At 47.4% G+C, this 19,986-nt stretch overlaps 3 protein-coding genes across 5 annotated transcripts; all 3 read left to right on the plus strand.

Moving 5' to 3' along the window:
• The first annotated feature begins 1,058 nt into the window (after nucleotides 1-1,058).
• nfkbil1 (nuclear factor of kappa light polypeptide gene enhancer in B-cells inhibitor-like 1) lies at nucleotides 1,059-3,065 on the plus strand. 2 transcript variants are annotated; one of them, XM_084693941.1, is made up of 5 exons: nucleotides 1,059-1,416; nucleotides 1,564-1,676; nucleotides 1,858-1,978; nucleotides 2,072-2,684; nucleotides 2,715-3,065. In XM_084693941.1, exons 1-4 carry the CDS (start codon nucleotides 1,143-1,145, stop codon nucleotides 2,656-2,658), a joined length of 1,095 nt encoding a protein of 364 aa, XP_084550067.1. In that variant the 5' UTR covers nucleotides 1,059-1,142; the 3' UTR covers nucleotides 2,659-2,684; nucleotides 2,715-3,065. The 2 variants fall into 2 exon arrangements, with proteins under 2 accessions (XP_084550067.1, XP_084550066.1); XM_084693940.1 differs by having other exon boundaries at nucleotides 2,072-3,065.
• Nucleotides 3,066-3,968: 903 nt separating this feature from the next.
• On the plus strand, nucleotides 3,969-11,704 carry atp6v0a2a (ATPase H+ transporting V0 subunit a2a). Of its 2 annotated transcripts, XM_084693493.1 has the most exons (21): nucleotides 3,969-4,659; nucleotides 5,171-5,249; nucleotides 5,341-5,438; nucleotides 5,688-5,825; nucleotides 6,345-6,442; nucleotides 6,695-6,821; nucleotides 6,918-7,000; nucleotides 7,144-7,237; nucleotides 7,336-7,548; nucleotides 7,664-7,814; nucleotides 7,930-8,069; nucleotides 8,176-8,333; nucleotides 8,463-8,553; nucleotides 8,683-8,801; nucleotides 8,973-9,183; nucleotides 9,320-9,439; nucleotides 9,639-9,758; nucleotides 9,908-10,025; nucleotides 10,168-10,339; nucleotides 10,548-10,694; nucleotides 10,825-11,704. In XM_084693493.1, the coding sequence occupies exons 1-20, from the start codon at nucleotides 4,543-4,545 to the stop codon at nucleotides 10,648-10,650; spliced, it is 2,550 nt and encodes an 849-aa protein (XP_084549619.1). In that variant the 5' UTR covers nucleotides 3,969-4,542; the 3' UTR covers nucleotides 10,651-10,694; nucleotides 10,825-11,704. The 2 variants fall into 2 exon arrangements, with proteins under 2 accessions (XP_084549619.1, XP_084549618.1); XM_084693492.1 differs by having other exon boundaries at nucleotides 10,548-11,704.
• Nucleotides 11,705-12,560: 856 nt separating this feature from the next.
• Nucleotides 12,561-18,975, plus strand: edil3b (EGF like and discoidin domains 3b). Its single transcript, XM_084693847.1, has 11 exons — nucleotides 12,561-12,959; nucleotides 13,222-13,296; nucleotides 13,429-13,458; nucleotides 14,445-14,573; nucleotides 15,785-15,898; nucleotides 16,660-16,841; nucleotides 16,944-17,099; nucleotides 17,222-17,366; nucleotides 17,686-17,870; nucleotides 18,029-18,184; nucleotides 18,279-18,975. Exons 1-11 carry the CDS (start codon nucleotides 12,890-12,892, stop codon nucleotides 18,426-18,428), a joined length of 1,392 nt encoding a protein of 463 aa, XP_084549973.1. The 5' UTR covers nucleotides 12,561-12,889; the 3' UTR covers nucleotides 18,429-18,975.
• Nucleotides 18,976-19,986: the final 1,011 nt, after the last annotated feature.

A 19,986-nucleotide genomic window follows, 5' to 3' on the forward strand; every position in this document is an offset into this window, starting at 1 on the left:
CCTCCATTGTGGAGCAGGGAGCCCAACTCCCTCCCCCAGACTACACAGGCCTAAATGAAGCCCCTGTCAGAAGCTCAAACTAGCCGTTCAGCTGTACTCATTTAAGCACTGACCTGTGACAGCAAAGGTAGGCAGTTAACTGAACAAATATGAAGTTGCAATTTGGGGACATGGATTTGTGTTGCTAGATCACTTTAAAATGTTGACGAGAATTGTGACCGATTAGAAGTAGAATAATAGAAATCTATATGATCGCAATTCTGGTCACATTTGTAATAAGAGGAACCAATCGGATATCCTGGACACTCAATATGTGAGCATTTAGCAGGGAAGTAGTACTTATATATTCTCTATCTCTCTCTTCTATCAGTCTTTCACTCTGTTACACCAATACAACCACATTTCTGCAATGAAGGTCCTTTTAGTTCCTGAAACAGCAACTTGATGACATTGACAAACAAATGCACACCCCCACAAACAAACACCAACACATACACACACACACACACAGATGCTCCCCTCATGCATTCCTTCCCCTCTTCCTGGCAGGTGCTATGCTGAAAGGACCTCCATGGCAAAGCATCAACACAGAGGACAACAGCTGAATACTGAGAGGTCACTCATGGGTGATTTAATTGGGCAGAGGGTAAATATATATTATAATAGGTTTACAGTTACATTGGGAAACAGTTGGTATACAGTTACATGCCATACTTGGGCTAAGTGTGGCTTTCTACCTCCATTACTCTACTTAATCATCTGCATTTGTGCTTTACTGCACTATGCTGTTGGTACTTCAAATTCTGCAGAATTTCAGCATAGTTGATTGAAGGGTTTAACCCACCAAAGTGTGAATATATATGATTCGGATGTTACCAGTGAAAGGGCTAGTAGGTACTGTGGAAACAATGTACTATATCTCTTTCCTCGTGCCTGAAGGTTGCGGAGAAATACTGACCCTTAGTGGTTGGATAACACAACTTGACAAGAACCATTTTTTCCACAACCGTCACAGGGACACATTTCGGTGTTGGACAGCCGGAAATTGACGATGGTGTAGCTCTGTTGTCTGTCCGTGTGGTTGTTTTCCAGTGGCAGCTAATTATCGGGCTCAGATTGTATACGTGTTGATCTGTGTAGCCATGGTGTGTCGTAAACAAAAACGAGTTTGGAAATACGTGGAAGGGGGTAGTCTACTGAAGCTAAAATCCTACCTGCGTAAACATAAAGACCTCAACCTCAACTTTATTCAGGGCAAAAAAGAGAGAACCCCGTTGCACATAGCCTGCTCACACGGGGACGATGCTATTCTCCGACTACTATTGAAACATGGAGCTGACGTTTTTCAGAAAGATCGTAAAGGCGACACACCTCTACACATTGCGGCAAACAGGGCTCTCAAGCACGGCACAAGAGGTAATACTAGATCGAATACCGTTGAAAGGAAAGATAATATACCGCTGTCAGCTGGTTAGCTAGCTAACTAGCTACCTAGATCCAAACGTCAACGCTATCTATAGCTACTTATGTGAACAATAATCTCTTGTATGTTTTCTTACGCAGAATACAATGACCTGGTTGTACCGCTTCTAAGAATAAATCCGGATATCATGATCATATCAAATAATGCGGGAATTACACCTCAGGACCTGCTGCAATGGATGAGGACTGAAAAGGTATGATCCAGTAAGACCCATAAAATGTCGGCCCACAGTAATCTTCAATGTGTGTCCTGTTGGCTCCAAGAGTCACCGTTAAATGAGTTGTTCATTATTTGATAAGAACCTTGTTTTGGTTGTAACCTTGTAGTATCAGTCTACTGTACATGAATACTGACTGTAACTTATTCTGCTGAAGAACCAAAAGCCTTCCACAAGTACAAGCTCTTCGCACAAAAGCAATCCTGAGAAGGAATGGCAAGAAAAGCTTTTTGGGGAATGCCAGGATGAGTTCTTTGAAACCTTTGGGCAATACGATGGTAAGATGACTTATTATGAATTATGGCAGTTCATATCTTTTTAAGACGGCAGAACAAATCAGTCTGTGATATTCCTGTGTTTTTCCTTTACAGACGATGAATTTTTACAAGACGATGCAGATGAGGAAGACTTTGGCTTCTGGGCCGACCGAATTAGAACTGAGTACTTTGCGAAGCAGCATGCCCAGGCCCAAAGACTGGCAGCTTCCGGCTCGGGGGGGAAGAAGAGGAAGAGTAAGGCTGAGACGGAGGAGGAGGAGAGAAGCCGCAAGGAGCTGCACGAGAGGCTGCAGAGAGAGCACGCCGAGTACCTGGCGAGGGCGGCGCGGAAGGAGGAGGAGACTCGTCAGGGGAAGAAGCAGCGCTACGAAGAGAAATGTGCAGCCACCTTCCAGAGCGGCACGTCATCCGCCACCACCAAGCTGAGCTACGGGGACATCCCCTGGCCCGCCCCCAAGGGCACCGTGGAGGAGATGGTGGAGGTGATGCTGCACGGGGCGGACAGGGAGGACGTGCCGGTGTTCCGGAAGGTTCTGCGGAGACAGCAGGCCGTCTGGCACCCGGACCGATTCGACCAGCGCTGCGGAGCCCGTCTGCAGGAAAAAGACAAGCAGAGGATCCTTGATACAGTTACGGCTCTCTCCCAGGAACTCAACAGGCTGGCCCAGACGCTGAGGTGATTGGTCAGGAACAGGCAGACCTTGAGGTGATTGGTCTGGAACGGTCAGACCCTGAGGTGATTGGTCAGGAACGGTCAGACCCTGAGGTGATTGGTCAGGAACGGGTGTAGTCATGTCCTGTTGTTTCACAGGCATGTTTAGCCACGGAGTTGTACATGGCTCCTTACAGTACAGAACAATAATGAATAGTATCCATAGAAAATACTATGCAAACTCAAATACTAGTGTATTCAAAACATGCTGTGCTATTTGTGTGGAAGGTGTGTCCTCTTTGGCCTAGGAAATGAATCAGAGCTTCTCCAGCTGCTAAATTCATATTTTATGTGTTTGTAAATGTATGTATATACCTGGGAATAAAAGTTGGACCTATTTAATGCTATAAATATAAATAAATATTTATATCAGTACATGTATCTGCCCTTTTCTTCTGAAATGTCTATTTATTTATTTTATATATAATCTGAAAGGTTTGTACCCAGTTAATGAGAAGCCCTCCTTGACCAAGGAACTGTGAAATATATGTAATACTTAAACAATAGTGAAATTCTAACAATAGGGAAATTGCACGTTTTAAAGGGTCACATATGTTTTGACCAGTTGTATGTTTTTCAACTTAATTCCAACCATCTCAACGTGTTTATGTATATTCATAGATTAAAGTATTTGGGTTAAGGATTGGATTTTGGCATATGACCATGACAGGGACAACCAAACTCGATCAACAAGTCAGGAAGACAGAAAACCCATCATCAGATTGGTTTATTTGAACTGAAAGGGTGTTAAATCATTAAACGAGAAAAGAAACATCCTGTGAATCGGTGAACCCCAAATCCAAAATTAAACACAAAGGACAGATGGTAATTTCAGTGATGGGATAGAATAAATTAGAGGATGTTCTGGTTGCCAGGTTTGTTAATATTCCACGTTGGATATTCAGTCAGTGAATTGTAACCCTGTACGAATGTTAGCGCCCACTGAACATAGGCTACATGTAAAATGTAGACATTTGCACAATATTCCCAAACACACACAAGTCCTTTAAATCATCGGTGTCTATTAAGAATTTACATTTCCCAGGTAAATAGAACTCTTGTCACATTTATTTTAACCTAACCTAAATACATTTCTATAGTCTAGACCTACATTCTTTGATAGATTTTTAACACAATGGTAGTTTATTTTTATTCGTCTACACGTACGTACTATTGTATCATCATTGTCGTCATTAATGGTTCAACAAATATCTTGTTTACTGATGGTGTCCGTGTAAAACATCTCGTTAACAGCTTTCTGGCGTCTACAAAATGTCTGGCAACCCAAAGACGCAATCTGTGTCAGTAGCTGGGCGACACAGTGCGAATGAAGGGCTGCATTTTGTATGTCCGTTAATAATTTTACTTGGGTTATGTCTAGATTTTACTGTAATTCCGTTATGGATTCATACATCATATAGTCTATTGGTCGTTTAATTTGTGTTTGAATGGGCAAATGCATAGCATTGCGACGACTGGTTGCGATAGTGACAGCTATTAAAGGAATAGGATGACGCTTAGGCTCGCTCGGTGTAATATGTGCAACTACATAGACACTAAACATGCTTTATTTTCTTAAATATCGTTGACTCACTGATCATTCAAGAAACCAGAGCTAGCGAGAAAAACATAGCCTTGATGTTTGATTGCAGTGGCTGAAAAACTGATTTCAAACTGAGATAATATCTTTTTTATATAAAGAAATATAATAATTATTTGCTATTTCGCAAATTGAAGCCAAGTGTCGGCTGGTGTTGATGGGCTAAAATTATTTGTAGACTTGTCCGGTAGCCTACTGTTGGCTTGAGAGATTTAGGCCGGAGGAGATTTCGACTGCAAGGTGGCAGATAAGATGGGGTCGGTGTTCCGAAGTGAGGAGATGTGCCTGGCGCAATTGTTTCTACAGTCCGGTTCTGCTTATGATTGCATAAGTGAACTTGGAGAAATGGGTCTGGTCGAGTTCCGAGATGTAAGTTTTCCTGACTGTTCATTGCTCCCACACGTGTTTTATCTTACAGTCTCAAATTCACTGTATTTACATTCAGCTTAATGTAAGTGTCACAATGTCACAAAATTACATTTTGGGCGTGTACTTGCATGTGTGTGCCTACTGGTCTGTGTGTGTGTGTGTGTGCGTGTGTGTGTGGTGTGGGTCAGATAATTGTCAATTAGTTGCCGTTTAATCAGTCCAATCAGTCCAGTTAATGCCCTTGACAGAAATCAATACTCAGAAGTAGAACAAACTGATAATGCAAACCTTTTAAAGCCTGACCTCGAGGCAGAGCAAGGATTCATTGTGTCCAAAAATAGCCTAGCTTCTGAAGTTAACTGCACAGAATATGGGATGGTATTAATCTAACCCTTCCATCCTTAAAAAATAAAAGTATTGTTGAATAAACCCTAATTCTGTGCAGACAAGCACTGGCGCACACATCCTCCAGCCTAGCCGCCCAACCTCGCCTCTTCTTCTCTGGTTTCAGCTCAACCCCAGCGTCAGCTCGTTCCAGCGCCGCTTCGTCAGCGAAATCAAGAGGTGCGAGGAGATGGAGAGAATTCTGGGTAAGGAAACCGAGATGGGACCTGGCTGACATGCACATCCGCCCTACGTGGATGGTGGCGCGTGACGTGTCTGTGCCTTTTCCTTGGGCAGGGTACCTGTTAAGGGAGATCCGAAAGGCCAATATAGCTGTCCCCGAGGAGGATGACAGTCCTGTCGCCCCTCCCCCTAAACAAGTCCTTGAGATCATGGTGAGGCTCTTGTATTGTGTACAGAAATGGGATATGTTGTCACGATTTGAGAATTCGTCGGAGTAACGTCATTATGAAGCCTCAAGACTATATCTTTCGCTTGGCGTGTGTGACCAGTTTGACTTAATAACACGATGCGGTTTGAGTATTGATTTTGTGATGATCGGGATGGAGTGGTTCAGGGCCGAGATGGTTGCGGTCGGGGGAGGATTGGCTGTCAGTGGTTGAGTCTGGCTGTCTGGTCCTCAGGAGCAACTGCAGAGGCTGGAGGTGGAGCTGAGCGAGGTGGCCAGGAACAAGGAGAAGCTCCAGAGGAACCTGCTGGAGCTGACCGAGTACACACACATGCTGAGGATCACGCGCACGTTCATACACAGCAGCTCTCGGGTCAGTCCTGTCTGTCTGTCTGTCTGACTGTCTGTCTGTCTGACTGTCTTTTTCTCCTTCTCTCTCTCTCTCTCTCTCTCTCTCTCTCTCTCTCTCTCTCTCACACACACCTGGCTGGGACTATATATATATATATATATTAATGATATATAGCCAATATATATTGGCCGCAATAAATTTGTCCCACACACACTGTGTCCCTTCAGAACTCCAGTTTTTGACAAGGCCTGACTAGTGAAGACTTCTACCAGTTTGTGAGGGTGCTGCAGAAAGAGGGATGACTCTAATTAATGAAAACAGTCATTCCACAGGCATCCAGAGAATCTCATGACTCCAATAATCTGTGTTAAAAAAAAAAAAAAAAAAAAAGGTTTATTTTTTTACATTTTTATATCTCTGCCAAGGGAGTCACCATGTTCACTATCACCAGACTCTATACTTTCTGCCCGAGTATAGTAGGCTTTAAACTTGAACAAACGTGTGGTGTGATGTGGTAATGTTTGTTCGTTCTCCTCTTAGCATGAGGCCCTGGGTCCCCAGTATGAAGAATTCCCCTCTACAGAGATGGAGTCTGTGACCGGATGCACCAACATGCAGAGACTGGGAGCCAAGCTGGGGTAAGGATTTACCAAGTACATGACAAGTAAATGACTTCACTTTTAACCCAGATAAACGGTGACTGTTTACGGCTAAACATTCAATGTTGAACTGTCACTGTTTAACACTCTCTGTCTCTTTCTCTCTCTTTGTCTCTCTTTCTGTCTCTCTCTCTTTCTCTCTCTCTCTCGCTCCGTTTGTCTCTCCGCTTTTCCTCCCCTCTCTTTTTCCCCTCTCTTCCCCCTTCGCCTATTGTCTCTCTCCCTCTCCAGGTTTGTCTCCGGTCTGATCCAGAGGGTGAAAGTGGAGGCCTTTGAGCGCATGCTGTGGAGGGTGTGTAAGGGCTACACCATCCTCAGCTACGCCGAGGTGGACGAGAGTCTCGTCGACCTGGACACGGTGCGACGGTGAACACGGCACACAGAAATGCCAAACAAGGAACGCGGCCACGTCCGTCGATATCATCGTGTGTCGTTTTTTGTCTCTCTCTCGCAGGGTGAGATCAACGAAAGTGTCGTGTTCCTCATCTCGTTTTGGGGCGACCAGATTGGACAGAAGGTCCAGAAGATCTGCGATTGGTACGTTCCTCGCGACACGCACCTATTGACATGTTACAAATACGAGGGTACACAAACGTATGGCGTGCAGCCAATCGGACGGGCCGCCTCTTTCGTTTTAGTCTCTGACCCTAGTCCTTTGTCGCGCGTCTGCTGTTCCCTAGCTACCACTGTCACCTTTACCCCCACCCTGAGAACGACGAGGAGAGGGTGGACGTGATGGACAACCTCCGGACACGGATCCAGGACTTGAACAACGTACGTCTGGGCCCGTGTTCGTTTTTTGAACGACGTCCACCGACGCCGTGAGGGGGAAACCCTGTGGTCGTTGGTTTCTCACTGTTCCGTCCATCCAGGTGTTGCACCGTACGGAGGAATACCTGAAGCAGGTGCTCCAGAAGGCCTCCGAGTCGGCCTTCACCTGGGTGGTGCAGGTGAAGAAGATGAAGGCCATCTACCACATCCTCAACCTCTGCAGCTTCGACGTCACCAACAAGTGTCTGATCGCAGAGGTGTGGTGTCCCGTCAGCGACCTGACGAACCTGCGGGGGGCGCTGGAGGAAGGCTCGGTGAGTGAGTCCTCTTTCTCTGCGAAAGACGAGAGATTCGACGGTGAATTTGCGCTGCTGCCGTCCTATCGGCGGATCTCCTCCTGACCGTTTTGTTTCCCGTTTCCGGCTTCAGCGAAAGGGAGACGCCACCGTTCCGTCTTTCGTGAACCGCATTCCGAGCAGCGACACTCCGCCCACCCTCCTGAGGACCAACAAGTTCACGTCTGGGTTCCAGAGCATCGTCGAGGCCTACGGCGTGGGAGACTACCGCGAGGCCAGTCCAGGTGGGCTTCCACACCCCCCACAGCCGGACTAGATATCTGAGGTCCACAGCTCCTGGTGCAGCGGAAGTACTCCCACTTCCCTGGTTGGTGATGATGTTCCTTTTCTCATTGGCAGCTCCATACACCGTCATCACATTCCCTTTCCTGTTTGCGGTCATGTTCGGGGACCTGGGGCACGGGCTGGTCATGACGATGTTCGCCCTCTGGATGGTTCTGACGGAGAAGAGCCACAAGCGCAAGCGATCCGACAACGAGGTGAGAGGAACCAACACCCTGTCATCTCCTCAGCAGCAATAGGAACCCACGACGATGCGTTTTCGATCCGATTTTTCATTCGGTTGGGTTTTTCATCAATCCTCAGGTCTGGGTGATGTTCTTCCAAGGCCGCTACATCATCCTCATGATGGGCCTGTTCTCCATCTACACCGGCCTCATCTACAACGACTGCTTCTCCAAGTCCCTCAACATCTTTGGCTCAGGATGGAGCGTGAAGGCCATGTTCATGGACCAGCAGTGGACGTGAGTCGCCAGGCCTTTCACACCTGGATCTGTGGTGTCTCATGTGCGGTTTGGATTCCAGCTTTGACTGGAACCCGTCTGTTGGGAAGTCGTTTGTACAGCTGTTCACTTCCTCGTGTCTCCGTGTAGGAATGAAACTCTCCAAACGAACGCCGTGCTCACGTTGGACCCCAACGTTTCCGGGGTTTTCCGTGGACCATATCCCTTTGGAATCGACCCTGTGAGTATCCAAGTTGTATGGGTGGACACACAAACCAAATGAACACACACAAGCAGCCTCACCCTCCCAGACTGACTGACTGACGGACCAATCCGATTTCTTATGTTTATGCTTCCTCCTGCATCTCAGATCTGGAACATGGCCGTGAACCGCCTGTCCTTCCTCAACTCCTACAAGATGAAGATGTCCGTCATCATCGGCGTGGTGCACATGAGCTTCGGGGTGGTGCTCAGCGTCTTCAACCACCTGTGAGTCACAAGTCACGAGGACAGTTACCCCTGCCCTTGTCGTCGCCATCGTATAAAGCCACGAAGCAGAACTCAAAGGCAATCTCTCTGTCCCTGAGAGAAGCAGCGAATCCGAAACCGTTTGATAGCAACGCAAAGGAGACGCCAATCACTTCTCTTCCCTCCTTCCAGGCACTTCCGGCAGAAGTTCAACGTCTACCTGCTGTTCCTCCCAGAGCTGCTGTTCCTGCTGTGTCTTTTCGGCTACCTGGTCTTCATGATCCTCTATAAATGGATGGCGTTCGGAGCCCGAGACTCCCGCCTGGCCCCCAGCATCCTCATCCACTTCATCAACATGTTCCTCATGCAAGGAGGGGACAACACCCCTCTCTACCCTGGACAGGTAGGGCCTAACGAGGCGTAACGAGCCCCCCCCACTGTGTCCGACTGGGCTCGTGCACTGGATATTTGAGGGGTCACTGGTTCGACCTGGGCTTGATGCTGAATGTGTGTGTGTGTGTGTGTGTGTGGTTCCACAGTCAGGGCTTCAGATCTTCCTGGTGGTGGTAGCTCTTCTGTCTGTTCCTGTGCTGCTGTTGGGAAAACCTCTCTACCTCTACTGGCTGCATCGCGGGGCAAAAGGGTTGCGAGGACGCAGGGTGCGATTTTGTATACTGTTTATGGCTAAACATTCAGTGTTGAACTCACTGTTTAACATACATGCATACATACATACATACATACATACATACATACATACATACATACATACATACATACATACATACATACATGCATACACCTATATATATGTCTGTGTTTGTGGGTCTAATTTGAAGTGTCTCTCTCCTCATGAAGGGCTATGAGAGAGTTCGCCGTGTAAGTGAGGACGACATGTCCACGGCACCAGCATACGACGAAGATGAAGAGGAGGGCCTCGACGACCTCATGACCAGCAGAGAGACCGCACGCAAGAAGGTCAGAATCCTTGGCGACCGATCCGACATCCTACAGCTGGGGCTGTTCTCGCGTGACCCCGTCGAATCCATCCACCCCCCCCCCCCCCAAAAATGAAGAGCAAATGCATCTGAAGTCATGTGATCTTTGCCTCTCACGTTCACTTGCAGTTCGACTTTGGCGACGCCTTCCTGCACCAGGCCATCCACACCATTGAGTATTGCCTGGGCTGCATCTCCAACACGGCCTCCTACCTGCGTCTCTGGGCCCTCAGCCTGGCCCACGCTCGTGAGTAGACCCCCCCCCCACCACCACCACCACCACCACTGCAGCTGGCCATGGAAAGGAAACGTATGGAACTATCTGGAATGTTCTATACTCTGCCAGAGCATTATTCTATTGTGTGTGTGTGTGTGTGTGTGTTGAACAGAGCTTTCTGAGGTGCTGTGGGCCATGGTGATGCGTCTGGGCCTGAGGGTGACCTCCAGACTGGGGGTGCTGTTCCTGGTGCCTGTGTTCGGCCTGTTTGCCCTGCTCACAGTGTCCATCCTCCTGGTCATGGAGGGCCTTTCGGCCTTCCTCCACGCCCTCCGCCTCCACTGGTGAGCCTCTTGTTCTGTTCAGTCGGCCGCTCCGACCATGGTTTAACCCTTCGCTCACTTTCTCATGTCTTCAAATTTGCTGTCGTTCCCTTCAGGCTAACTGTTAGCCATGTATTGTACTCAATGGATCTCTCTTCTCTTTTTCTGTCTTCGCTCTCTCTCTTTTATTCTTTGTATTCTTTCTTCCTTTCTTTTCTTCCTGCTCCAGGGTGGAGTTCCAAAACAAGTTCTACCATGGGACTGGCATTAAGTTTGCCCCCTTTGATTTCTCCGTCCTTCCCTCAGTCTTGGAGCAGGAAGGCCTGCTGTGACCAGACAGAGCGAGCCACATCAAGGCAGTGTGTTTTATTGCCGGGTGGGTTCTCAGTGTGTGAATGTGGAGGCCCACTGTGACAATGATGGTAGAATGCAGTACACAGACTGATACTCCCTGTTGTGCTGGGAAGACATGTAGCAACATTTTCACCTAAGACTTTTTGTAACAGTTACAGGCTGCACTGACTGCCTTCTATCGATGAGACCATATCCAGCGAAACTCTGAACTCCTCGGGGTACAAAATTACTGTTTATGTATGTTGATACTTTGTAATAATAGGATTATTGCTGCTTATGTATTGGCTACCTAACGCCAGTTACTGTTTGTGAATTTAAGGACTTGATTATAAATCAGTTGTGTATAGGAGTTTTTTAAATACTTATTTATTATTTAACATATTTATCCGAGACAAATGTAAAGTTTAGACCCCTTACCCTTCTGAGTATGTACAGGAAGTCATATCAAGCGTCCTGATGTCTAGTGCCATAAGAATGTCAGTGTAAACAACACACATGAAAACCATTGCTACAGAAATGCACATTATCCATGAGAAGAAAATACTGCTTTTGGTAAACCTTCTTTGGTATGAGAAACTACTACTTATTTTTGCAACAGACGTTATCACTTTCCAAAACAGAAATGCAGAAATGATTGTATAATAAGAAAAATTCAGCGTTTTTATTGATGATTACTGTGCTGATGCCAAACGGAAGTGATTTCAATAGTGCTGGAGACTTTAAATTGTTGTTTTTTTTCTTTCATTTTTATTTGATCATTTCTGATGTACTTTAAGGATCGCAAACATTTTGTTGGACATGAGTGAGATCCGACGCACCAGATCAGATGAGACCGCATTGGCAGTTGCAATAAGCTCTCCTCGTGCCATAATCCAGAATGAGTTGAGGCAAGGACTAAATGGCGTTAATATTTCATGTATTTTGAGAAATTGTATTTAATCTTATTTATTAACCCCATTTAAATGTGATGAGTGAAGTTGGAAGTAATGCCAGCAAATAAAAATTCCATGCACAAGATAAATAAACACATCCTAGGGATTTGTTGTTGTTGTTTTTTTTTTAAACCTTTGTTTATATTTATCCTTCAGTGCCAAACCAAACAGTTGCTGAGTGTATGTGTGGCCAGCAGATGGCCCCATAAGAACCGTTTCAGTTGAGCTTGTTTGATAATCGGAGATTCTTCTCCTTGGTCTGACCTACCATCTTAAATAAAGGAGTCATGACCAATATTGAAAGTAATAGAGCATCTACAGAAATTCTACTGGATATTTTCCATGTTAAGTGTTACTGACATATTTGCATATTTGCAATTCATGAAACTTGTTGGCTTTCGCTGTGGCCTGCTTTTTGATACAGAACTTATGAAGCCCTTAGATATCACCTGTAGTAGCCTTTTCCTGTTGGTGAACCCAAAAGCCCAACAACCCAATATGGCTCCTACATCACCGTCTCGTTGAATGGTAAAATATTTATATTTGTAGTTATTTCCTTAGGCGACTCTTTCAAATCCTCTGCTCCCCTCCACCCTCATTCTAGTCCAGCTGCAAGGTTTGCATTCGTCCCTTGGATGCAGCAGACAAACCAAACTGGCTTTAATCAGCGCACAAAGGTCTACAAACACGCACACACGCGCGCACACACATACACACACATTTCCACACAAAACGATTCCAACCCTTCTGTCATATTGCTTCTGTGTTTATCACAGCCAGTTTCATAACCCACAGATATTGATCAGACAACATCCAGGCTAAACGAATGCATAATTGTTTTGTCGTTAATCGTAAAACTATTTTGCTAAATTAGCACGGCGGGTGACATTTAGTCAGACAATGCTTACACTTTTTGCCTCTTTGCCTGTGGTGATAGGCATCATTAGCTACCCCAGTGTGACTGACAATCACAGTGAACAATAGCCATGCCTCTGTGGCGCTTCTGCTGTCACTGGTACCCAGAGCATCAGAAAAGGAGCTGAGTTTTCGGTCACTGCGCACCTTCTTTCTGCGGCGAGAAGAAGGACGCGGCAGCATCCACATTTCGTTCTGCGCAGTTTCTCAAAGTATTGTCAGGGACAGACACAGGCAGGCCATAACATCAAAGGTGACCGCGCATCGTCGCTTCAGTGGACGACCGAAGCCAGGGGACTTTTTTTGGTGTATTATTGTCCTTTGTTTTGATTTGAAAGAAAGGCGCAGAGAGAGCGGCAACTTCCAGAGGATGCTTGCGTTTGTTTACCTAGCGGCGATGCTTTGCCTCGGCGCGACCAGCCCCGATCTGGAGTTGAACGGTGGGTGCGTGTTTAGGAAAAAGAAAGTGCAGTAGAATACTGACGTAATGTCAACAAACCGTCTTGCCTCGCCCTGAACCATGCACGAAAGCTATTGCTGCGTTATTTATACTGTCTCTAAATACTAGCAAGGATGAGGATTGATATCATAACAAGATATGGCATGAATGGTCCATGCATTTCAAATGTTTCAAGATAGCCTATAATGAGTGTATGTGTGCCTTCGTTTGTTCTGAATGTCAAACTTCCTCCACCCCTACAGTGGACGAGTGCGAACCCATGTTGTGTGAAAATGAGGCGGACTGTTCGACACCTCAGCCAGAGGATACCATCTCAAGTGAGCTGACTAACGCATTCAACCTTCACTGACGGCTAGTTAATTATGCAAAGGAAGAAGAAGAAACAAAGTTACAAACACTATGTTTATCTAGTGTCTCTCCTCTCTTCCTCCTTCCCTCTGTCCTCTCAGCTTCTGACTGGGAGGGGGCCGTGGCCGCAGGTGAGAGACTGTTGTCATGTGAACACGTAGGACACGTGAACAATGTTACTAACATCACACTCATCCAGTAGATTGTATCAAAGAACGTCTCCCATTATTTCAGAGCAGTGGTGTCCATAAAGCATTGCCGTAGGCTTCATGCCTCACCTTTCACTAATGTTTCTGTAAGGTTATCCCTAAATTAAGTATGTGTTTGGACAGGAGCCCCTTTGCCCATTAGTCATCATCAGCTCATCATCATCAAGTCTTGATTGAACACCAGGGGTGTTCACTTGACTTGCTTAATGTTTGAATTTGTCTACTCTCAGAAGATGAACCCTTTTGGAAATGTGCAATTATCTAAGGCTGTGTGTGTGTGTGTGTGTGTACACGAATGTGTAGCCAGCAGTGGTTCAGATAATCCCTCATAGTCCCAATAATGTACGTTTAAGTAAGTGTCTTAACGAGGAGAAAGCCTTTGTTCCGTTTGAAAAAGGGGAGAAGAAAGCCAATTGTTCATGACCAAATGACCCAGATTGAGTTAAGCCCTTTCGACCACCCCTGCGGCAAAGGCAGGGCATCCTTCTGTGTTCGTGCTCGATTAGCATGCAGGTATTCCATGTGGGAGTGACCCTCAATCCCATCAGGAACCGTCAAGGCAACAGTGTTTTGACTAACTCCTCTGTGCTCCCCCCGAAGAGGACCCAGGCCTAGGTGTCTGTGAGGCCTGTTAACCTGATGGACAGCCTCCCGCTGGGCCAGTCCAGCTTACATTAGCCAGGGCTATTAATAATATGTCCTATTTTCTTCCTCGTGTAACGTGCCTCCGACTGAACGCTCAGGACAAGAGACTGTTCATTATTTATCCTGGGAAATACAGATGATTTGATGCTGGATGACTGAACAGTAAACAGAAACCGTTGTATGGGGTTGTTTGGCTTGGTGGCTGGGATTACTTTGGTAAAAAGAGGGAAGGAGTTACCCTGTGTGTTTGTGCCCATGTGCAGGGTCGTGCCAGCCTAACCCGTGCCACCATGGAGGGGTGTGTGAGGCCACGGACACCCAGAGAGGAGATGCCTTCCTGGGGTACCTGTGTCACTGCTCTCCTGGCTACACTGGGGTCCACTGCCAGCACAGTGAGTGACTGCCAAGCAGTTCTCAGTCACTTTCCAGCAGGCATTCAGGGATAAGACTTCTGCCCTGAGAATATTAAAGACTGTTATAATCTTAGCATAAAGTTCACAGCCATTCTAGTCATATCTCCCTTTCTTTCTTTCGTTCTTTCTTTTTTAGATCTTTCTGTCTGTCTTTCTTTCCTTGTTTAGTGAGTTATGATGACATTGTGTAATGGCAACATTCTCAGCCCTGACTTTTGCCAGTTCCATGGACAGCGATTGCCTCGGGGTGTCTGGAGTGATGATTGTACAGTTAACACACATTTTGATAGACACACATACATTGGTCTGATAGATAGGATTATGGGCAGTGACAGCACACATGCTGAAAATACACACTTACAGTATATGCATACACTCAGACACTCACCCCCCCCACACACACACACACACATACACACACTATTTGAGGGACAGCTTGTCTAACAGCTCAAGGACTCTCGCGGCCCCAGGCTGTGGAATGGGGTCTGGTTCAGGCACAACCTAAACGAGGTCACTCGTGACTCACGATGATCAGATATGACAGAATACACGCCATGAACAGAACACGACTAATAGTGTTATCATAACCTTACATACACACACACCAACACTATCTGCATCTATGTGGAAAAAACGTAAAGTCTTCACAGAGAAAGAGAGAGCCCTAGACAAAAGCAGAGTTCCATGGGAACCATCTCGTTGAGAGGGCGACAGCTAAACCAGACTCCAGTCAGAATGGGCCAATAGCTGTTCAGCGCCCACCGGTGTGTACCCAGTGAGGCGTCTGTGTTTGCTGTCACACTGAAGACTCCCGTATTTTACAACGGTGCTCGACAGGCAGAAGGAGCCTGACAATAAGCTTTCGGGGAGCTGCTTCCTGTCTGCTGACAATGTTTCCCCATTGAATGTCATGGCTTATGTCCGAATTCTGCCGCGTGTCACCGGCCGGGCGCATTTCTCCTGTCGTTGTCTTCCTGGAAAAGTGTTTTAGTGACAGAAACAGTCAAACACGAGTCGTAAACAAATAAGATCAATCGATAATAAAGGTTACAGTGACATTTACAGTAAATAGTCCTATTGTCTTGTCCGAGGTGTGAACTATACATAGGGTGTCGAATGGACTGTGTGGAGCTGTCTGTCTTGCTGTGTCGAGGGCCGTTTAAACCCCTCTCCCTGTGTTTGTTTTCCAGACGTGAATGAGTGTGAGAGTGCTCCGTGTCTGAATGGAGGTGTGTGTACCGATCTGGAAGCCAACTACACGTGTGTGTGCTCTGGAGAGTTCTCAGGGCTCAACTGCCAACACAGTGAGTGTTTAGTCTGCTGCCGTCCTTTCCCCTCTATCTCTTCAGTGTCAGGGTGTCGACGTCTTTTCGTTGAGCCTGTAAATGTTTTTTTTTTCTTTTTTCTTTTCAGCACACATTGTAGGTAGTTTGCACTTATTCGCACTGTGCTAGGTCTAGCCTGTGAACCGACGCGAGTTGCGTAACTGTTAGGAGAACATATCGGTGTCTTATGCTGTGTCTCAGTTTGAAGTTACGTCATGTAAGCGATGCATTTTTCCATATCAGTTTCTACTTTTTGTACCCTTCTCCTCTACCCATATCCTCTCTCTATCCTTTGTCTCTCTCTCAGTGCAGTTCAGTTCAAAGGGCTTTATTGGCATGAAAACAACAATTGTTCATATTGCCAAAGCAACGGTAGTATTATATTGATATTCATCAATATAAATCATGGCTTGTATATACTTATATTTCATACATTCCTACATTAGATTAGGTGATAGATTACATTATATTTCTCTCTCTCTCTCTCTCTCTCTCTGTCTCTCTCTGTCTCTCTCTCTCTCTCTCTCTCTCTCTCTCTCTCTCTCTCTCTCTCTCTCTCTCTCTCTCTCTGTCTCTCTCTGTCTCTCTCTGTCTCTCTCTCTCTGTCTGTCTCTGTCCTCTCCCCCTCTCCTCTCTCCATCTCCTCTCTCCCTGTCCTCTCCCCCTCTCCTCTCTCCATCTCCTCTCTCCCTGTCCTCTCCCCCTGTCCTCTCTCATTCCCCTCTCCTCCTTGTTGGCAGGGTGCTCTGGGCCTCTGGGATTGGAGGGGGGCATCATCTCAGACAAGCAGCTGTCAGCCTCCTCAGCCAACAGCGCCATGTTTGGACTGCAGCACTGGCACCCTCGCCTGGCACGCCTGCACAGGAAGGGCATGGTCAACGCCTGGAGTGCAGCTGAGAGTGACCGCTGGCCCTGGATACAGGTAGACACACACACAGACACACACACACACAGACACACACAGACACACACACACGGTTGGTGGAGTTTCAGCAGGTTTCTGAACTCCGCATGCCGGCCTCAGGTCAACCTGCTGCGACGCATGCGCGTGACCGGGGCGATTACCCAGGGTGCCCGGCGAATGGGCAGCTCTGAGTTTGTGAAGTCCTACAAGATAGCCTACAGTGACGACGGGCGGACTTGGAGAATGGTGAAGGTCCACGGAAGCACGCGGGACAGGGTAAGACCGGCGAGGCCGGCCCACAGGACGTCCAATTCCTGCCCCCCCCCCCTCCAAAACGGTTCTCCTCCAGGTGAACCGGAATCGAACGAGAACCTTGTTGTTTTCCTGTCTCCGTGCAGATCTTCCGTGGCAACGCGGATAGCAACTCCCCTGTGACCAATGTCCTCTCTTCTCCGATCGAATCCCAGTTCGTCCGGGTTTACCCGCAGGTGTGCAGGGGCCGCTGCACGCTGCGCATGGAGCTCACAGGATGTGAGCTCAGCGGTCAGTGATGTCGCCGTTCCCCTCCCCCCCCCCCCGCGCGCACACGAGGCTCGAATACAAACTCAGCTCGTTAAGATCTCTCAAACTGCGAGTGAATTCCGTGGATTTTGTCAGGGCCTGCTGTTTAATTGTGTGATGGTGTTCCCTGGTCACGTTGCTTCATGGCAGTAGCATGGCTATGATTTCTGATTGCTTACTATAAAAAATGAAGGAATCGTGGCCCCCCTCATTTTAACATGAGACCCGTGAATTATACGATACTACTTCATGGTTGTTTGTGAGCGGTTCTACGTGGGTTCTTCTTCTTCTCCTCCTCCAGGCTGTTCTGAGCCACTGGGCCTGAAGTCAGGCCTGGTGCTGGACTCCCAGCTGTCCTCATCCTCTGTGTACCGGACCCTGGGCATGGGGCTGCTGTCCTGGGGGCCCGAGGAGGCCCGGCTGGACCGCCAGGGCAAGGTCAACGCCTGGACGCCCTCCAGGGACGATCAGAAACAGTGGCTGCAGGTGCGGGAGAGCCAAGAGGCAGGAGGGGGGGAGAACGCCATGTGAAAATGCACTCCCGTAGAACGGTAGGAACGCAAGCCGGGCCGGCCAACCCCAGTCTCACTTCTCCTGTCTCTCCTCCCCACCCACCCACCCCCCCCCCGCCATCCCCGATTCAGGTGGACCTTCTGTCTCCTACCAAGATCACCGGTGTGATCACTCAAGGAGCCAAGGACTTTGGCCAGGTCCAGTTTGTCGGTTCCTTTAAGCTGGCCTACAGTAACGATGGCGTTGCATGGACCGTCTACCAGGACGAAGCTCAACGTACCGATAAGGTAAAACACACATCTAGACATGAACGACACGAACGGTTTTCGGGGCATCTCGGAGCAGGCTTGCGAATGACCCCGGCGGTTGTCTTGGGTGCAGGTGTTCCAGGGGAACTTGGACAACAACACGCACAGGAAGAACGTCGTCGAGCCGCCCATATATGGTCGTTTTCTGCGCCTCATCCCCTGGTCTTGGTATGGGCGCATCACAGTGAGGATGGAGCTGCTTGGGTGCGCAGACAAGTACTGAGTCAAACCATCCCTCTCTCCTTGACCTCCCTTCCTCTCCTTCGCCTTTTCTCTCTCTCTTTTCCCCTCCATCTCCCTTTCTCTTTCCCTCCCTTTTTCTATCTTAGTCCATAAGAGAGCGCTGAATGTTTTCGAGTGGCAGGCAGTGTCCGATCATACTGTTGTATGATATAGTATCTCTTATTTGCTTACTAAGTGTTCATTATTTATTGGTCGCTAGTATGTGGTTTCTTTGTTTCGTTTTTTACTCGTGTATTAATGTGGAAATGAATCATGACTGCTTTGGGTGGGCTGCAGTGCAATGTACATAATGTGCATTAATTACCGTTGACTGTAAACGATCTGTCGACTGTTCTCTACTGACTACTACATGTGTACATGTGGACTATCGCCACTTTGCCACTAAAGGTATTCCTGGAATCTGCACTGAACATCCATTGTGGTATACTATACGATGTTGTCCAATAACAAACCAATAGTTAAAGGTCTGTTTTGGTAGAAACCTTTTCTTAAGAGGATGTGAAACAAGTCTAAACTAAATGACTAAATGCTGAAATAAAGACTTTTAGACAGAATTTAACTTCAAACTTCGTTTGTTGCTAACTTCAGACTGGGTTTAACTGCGTGAACACTTTCTCTTTTGAGGTTTTAGTGAATTGTCCTAAACACTGAGAACAGCACTGACTGCCTGGCACTTGCCTCAGCAACCCAGAACCATCACTTCAAGGTTGAAGCTGCCTCTTGTCTGCATTGGTGTAAAGAGAATAGTATCAGTGTCACCTGGTGGTCACTATAAAGTATTGCATGGATCCAAGTAAACTGTTTTCTAACGTGGACACTACAGGGCACTTGTCTTGCCTTGGTCACATGTTAGTCCTTCTCACCACAACGTAAGAGAATTACAGGAGACCGCTATAACCTCATATCTCTTTCAGACTGGACCTGTCTCCTGCCACGTTGTGACCTGATAAGCCTCTGTCTCTCTCCCTCACACACACACAAGCACACACACACACACAAGCACGCACACACACACACAGGACACAGCATATCCAAGTCTCCTCTGGGCAGGGATCTTTCAGAGACAAAGAAGTGATTGGCTGGTTTTGTTTTGTTGTTCTCCTCAAGTGAATGTTCATTGGCTCCTCGAGTCAGACACTTCCTGTTTGAATTGACACGGCTGAAGAGACACCGAGACACATACGACTAATGGGCATCCAGCACGTGGGAACACATGCACGTACACACACGCGCACACACACTAAAGATGAAAGATTTACCAGCTGCACACACAGACACACTGCAAACTGGGCGTTCCTTGCTGAACACACCTCTGCCCCTCAGACGCCTCACTGGAAGGCCTCACAGAGGCTGCTTGTGCTACTGCTCCCAGGCCGTGTGGACAGGCTGGCCTGGTTCAGGAAGCTGGGTTAGTGAGTGCAGAGCTGGGAGAAAGGGCCGCGGTCGGGGCAGGAACATGGAGGCTTGGCACGAAAGTGCAGGGGAGCAGAATTCCATGGGGAGGGGGGGGAGGGGGGGCGGGGGGTTCATTTCAAATA

This window comes from Hypomesus nipponensis, chromosome 27 (genome assembly GCF_054491055.1).
Source record: "Hypomesus nipponensis isolate SF chromosome 27, ASM5449105v1, whole genome shotgun sequence".
Classification (NCBI taxonomy): domain Eukaryota; kingdom Metazoa; phylum Chordata; class Actinopteri; order Osmeriformes; family Osmeridae; genus Hypomesus; species Hypomesus nipponensis.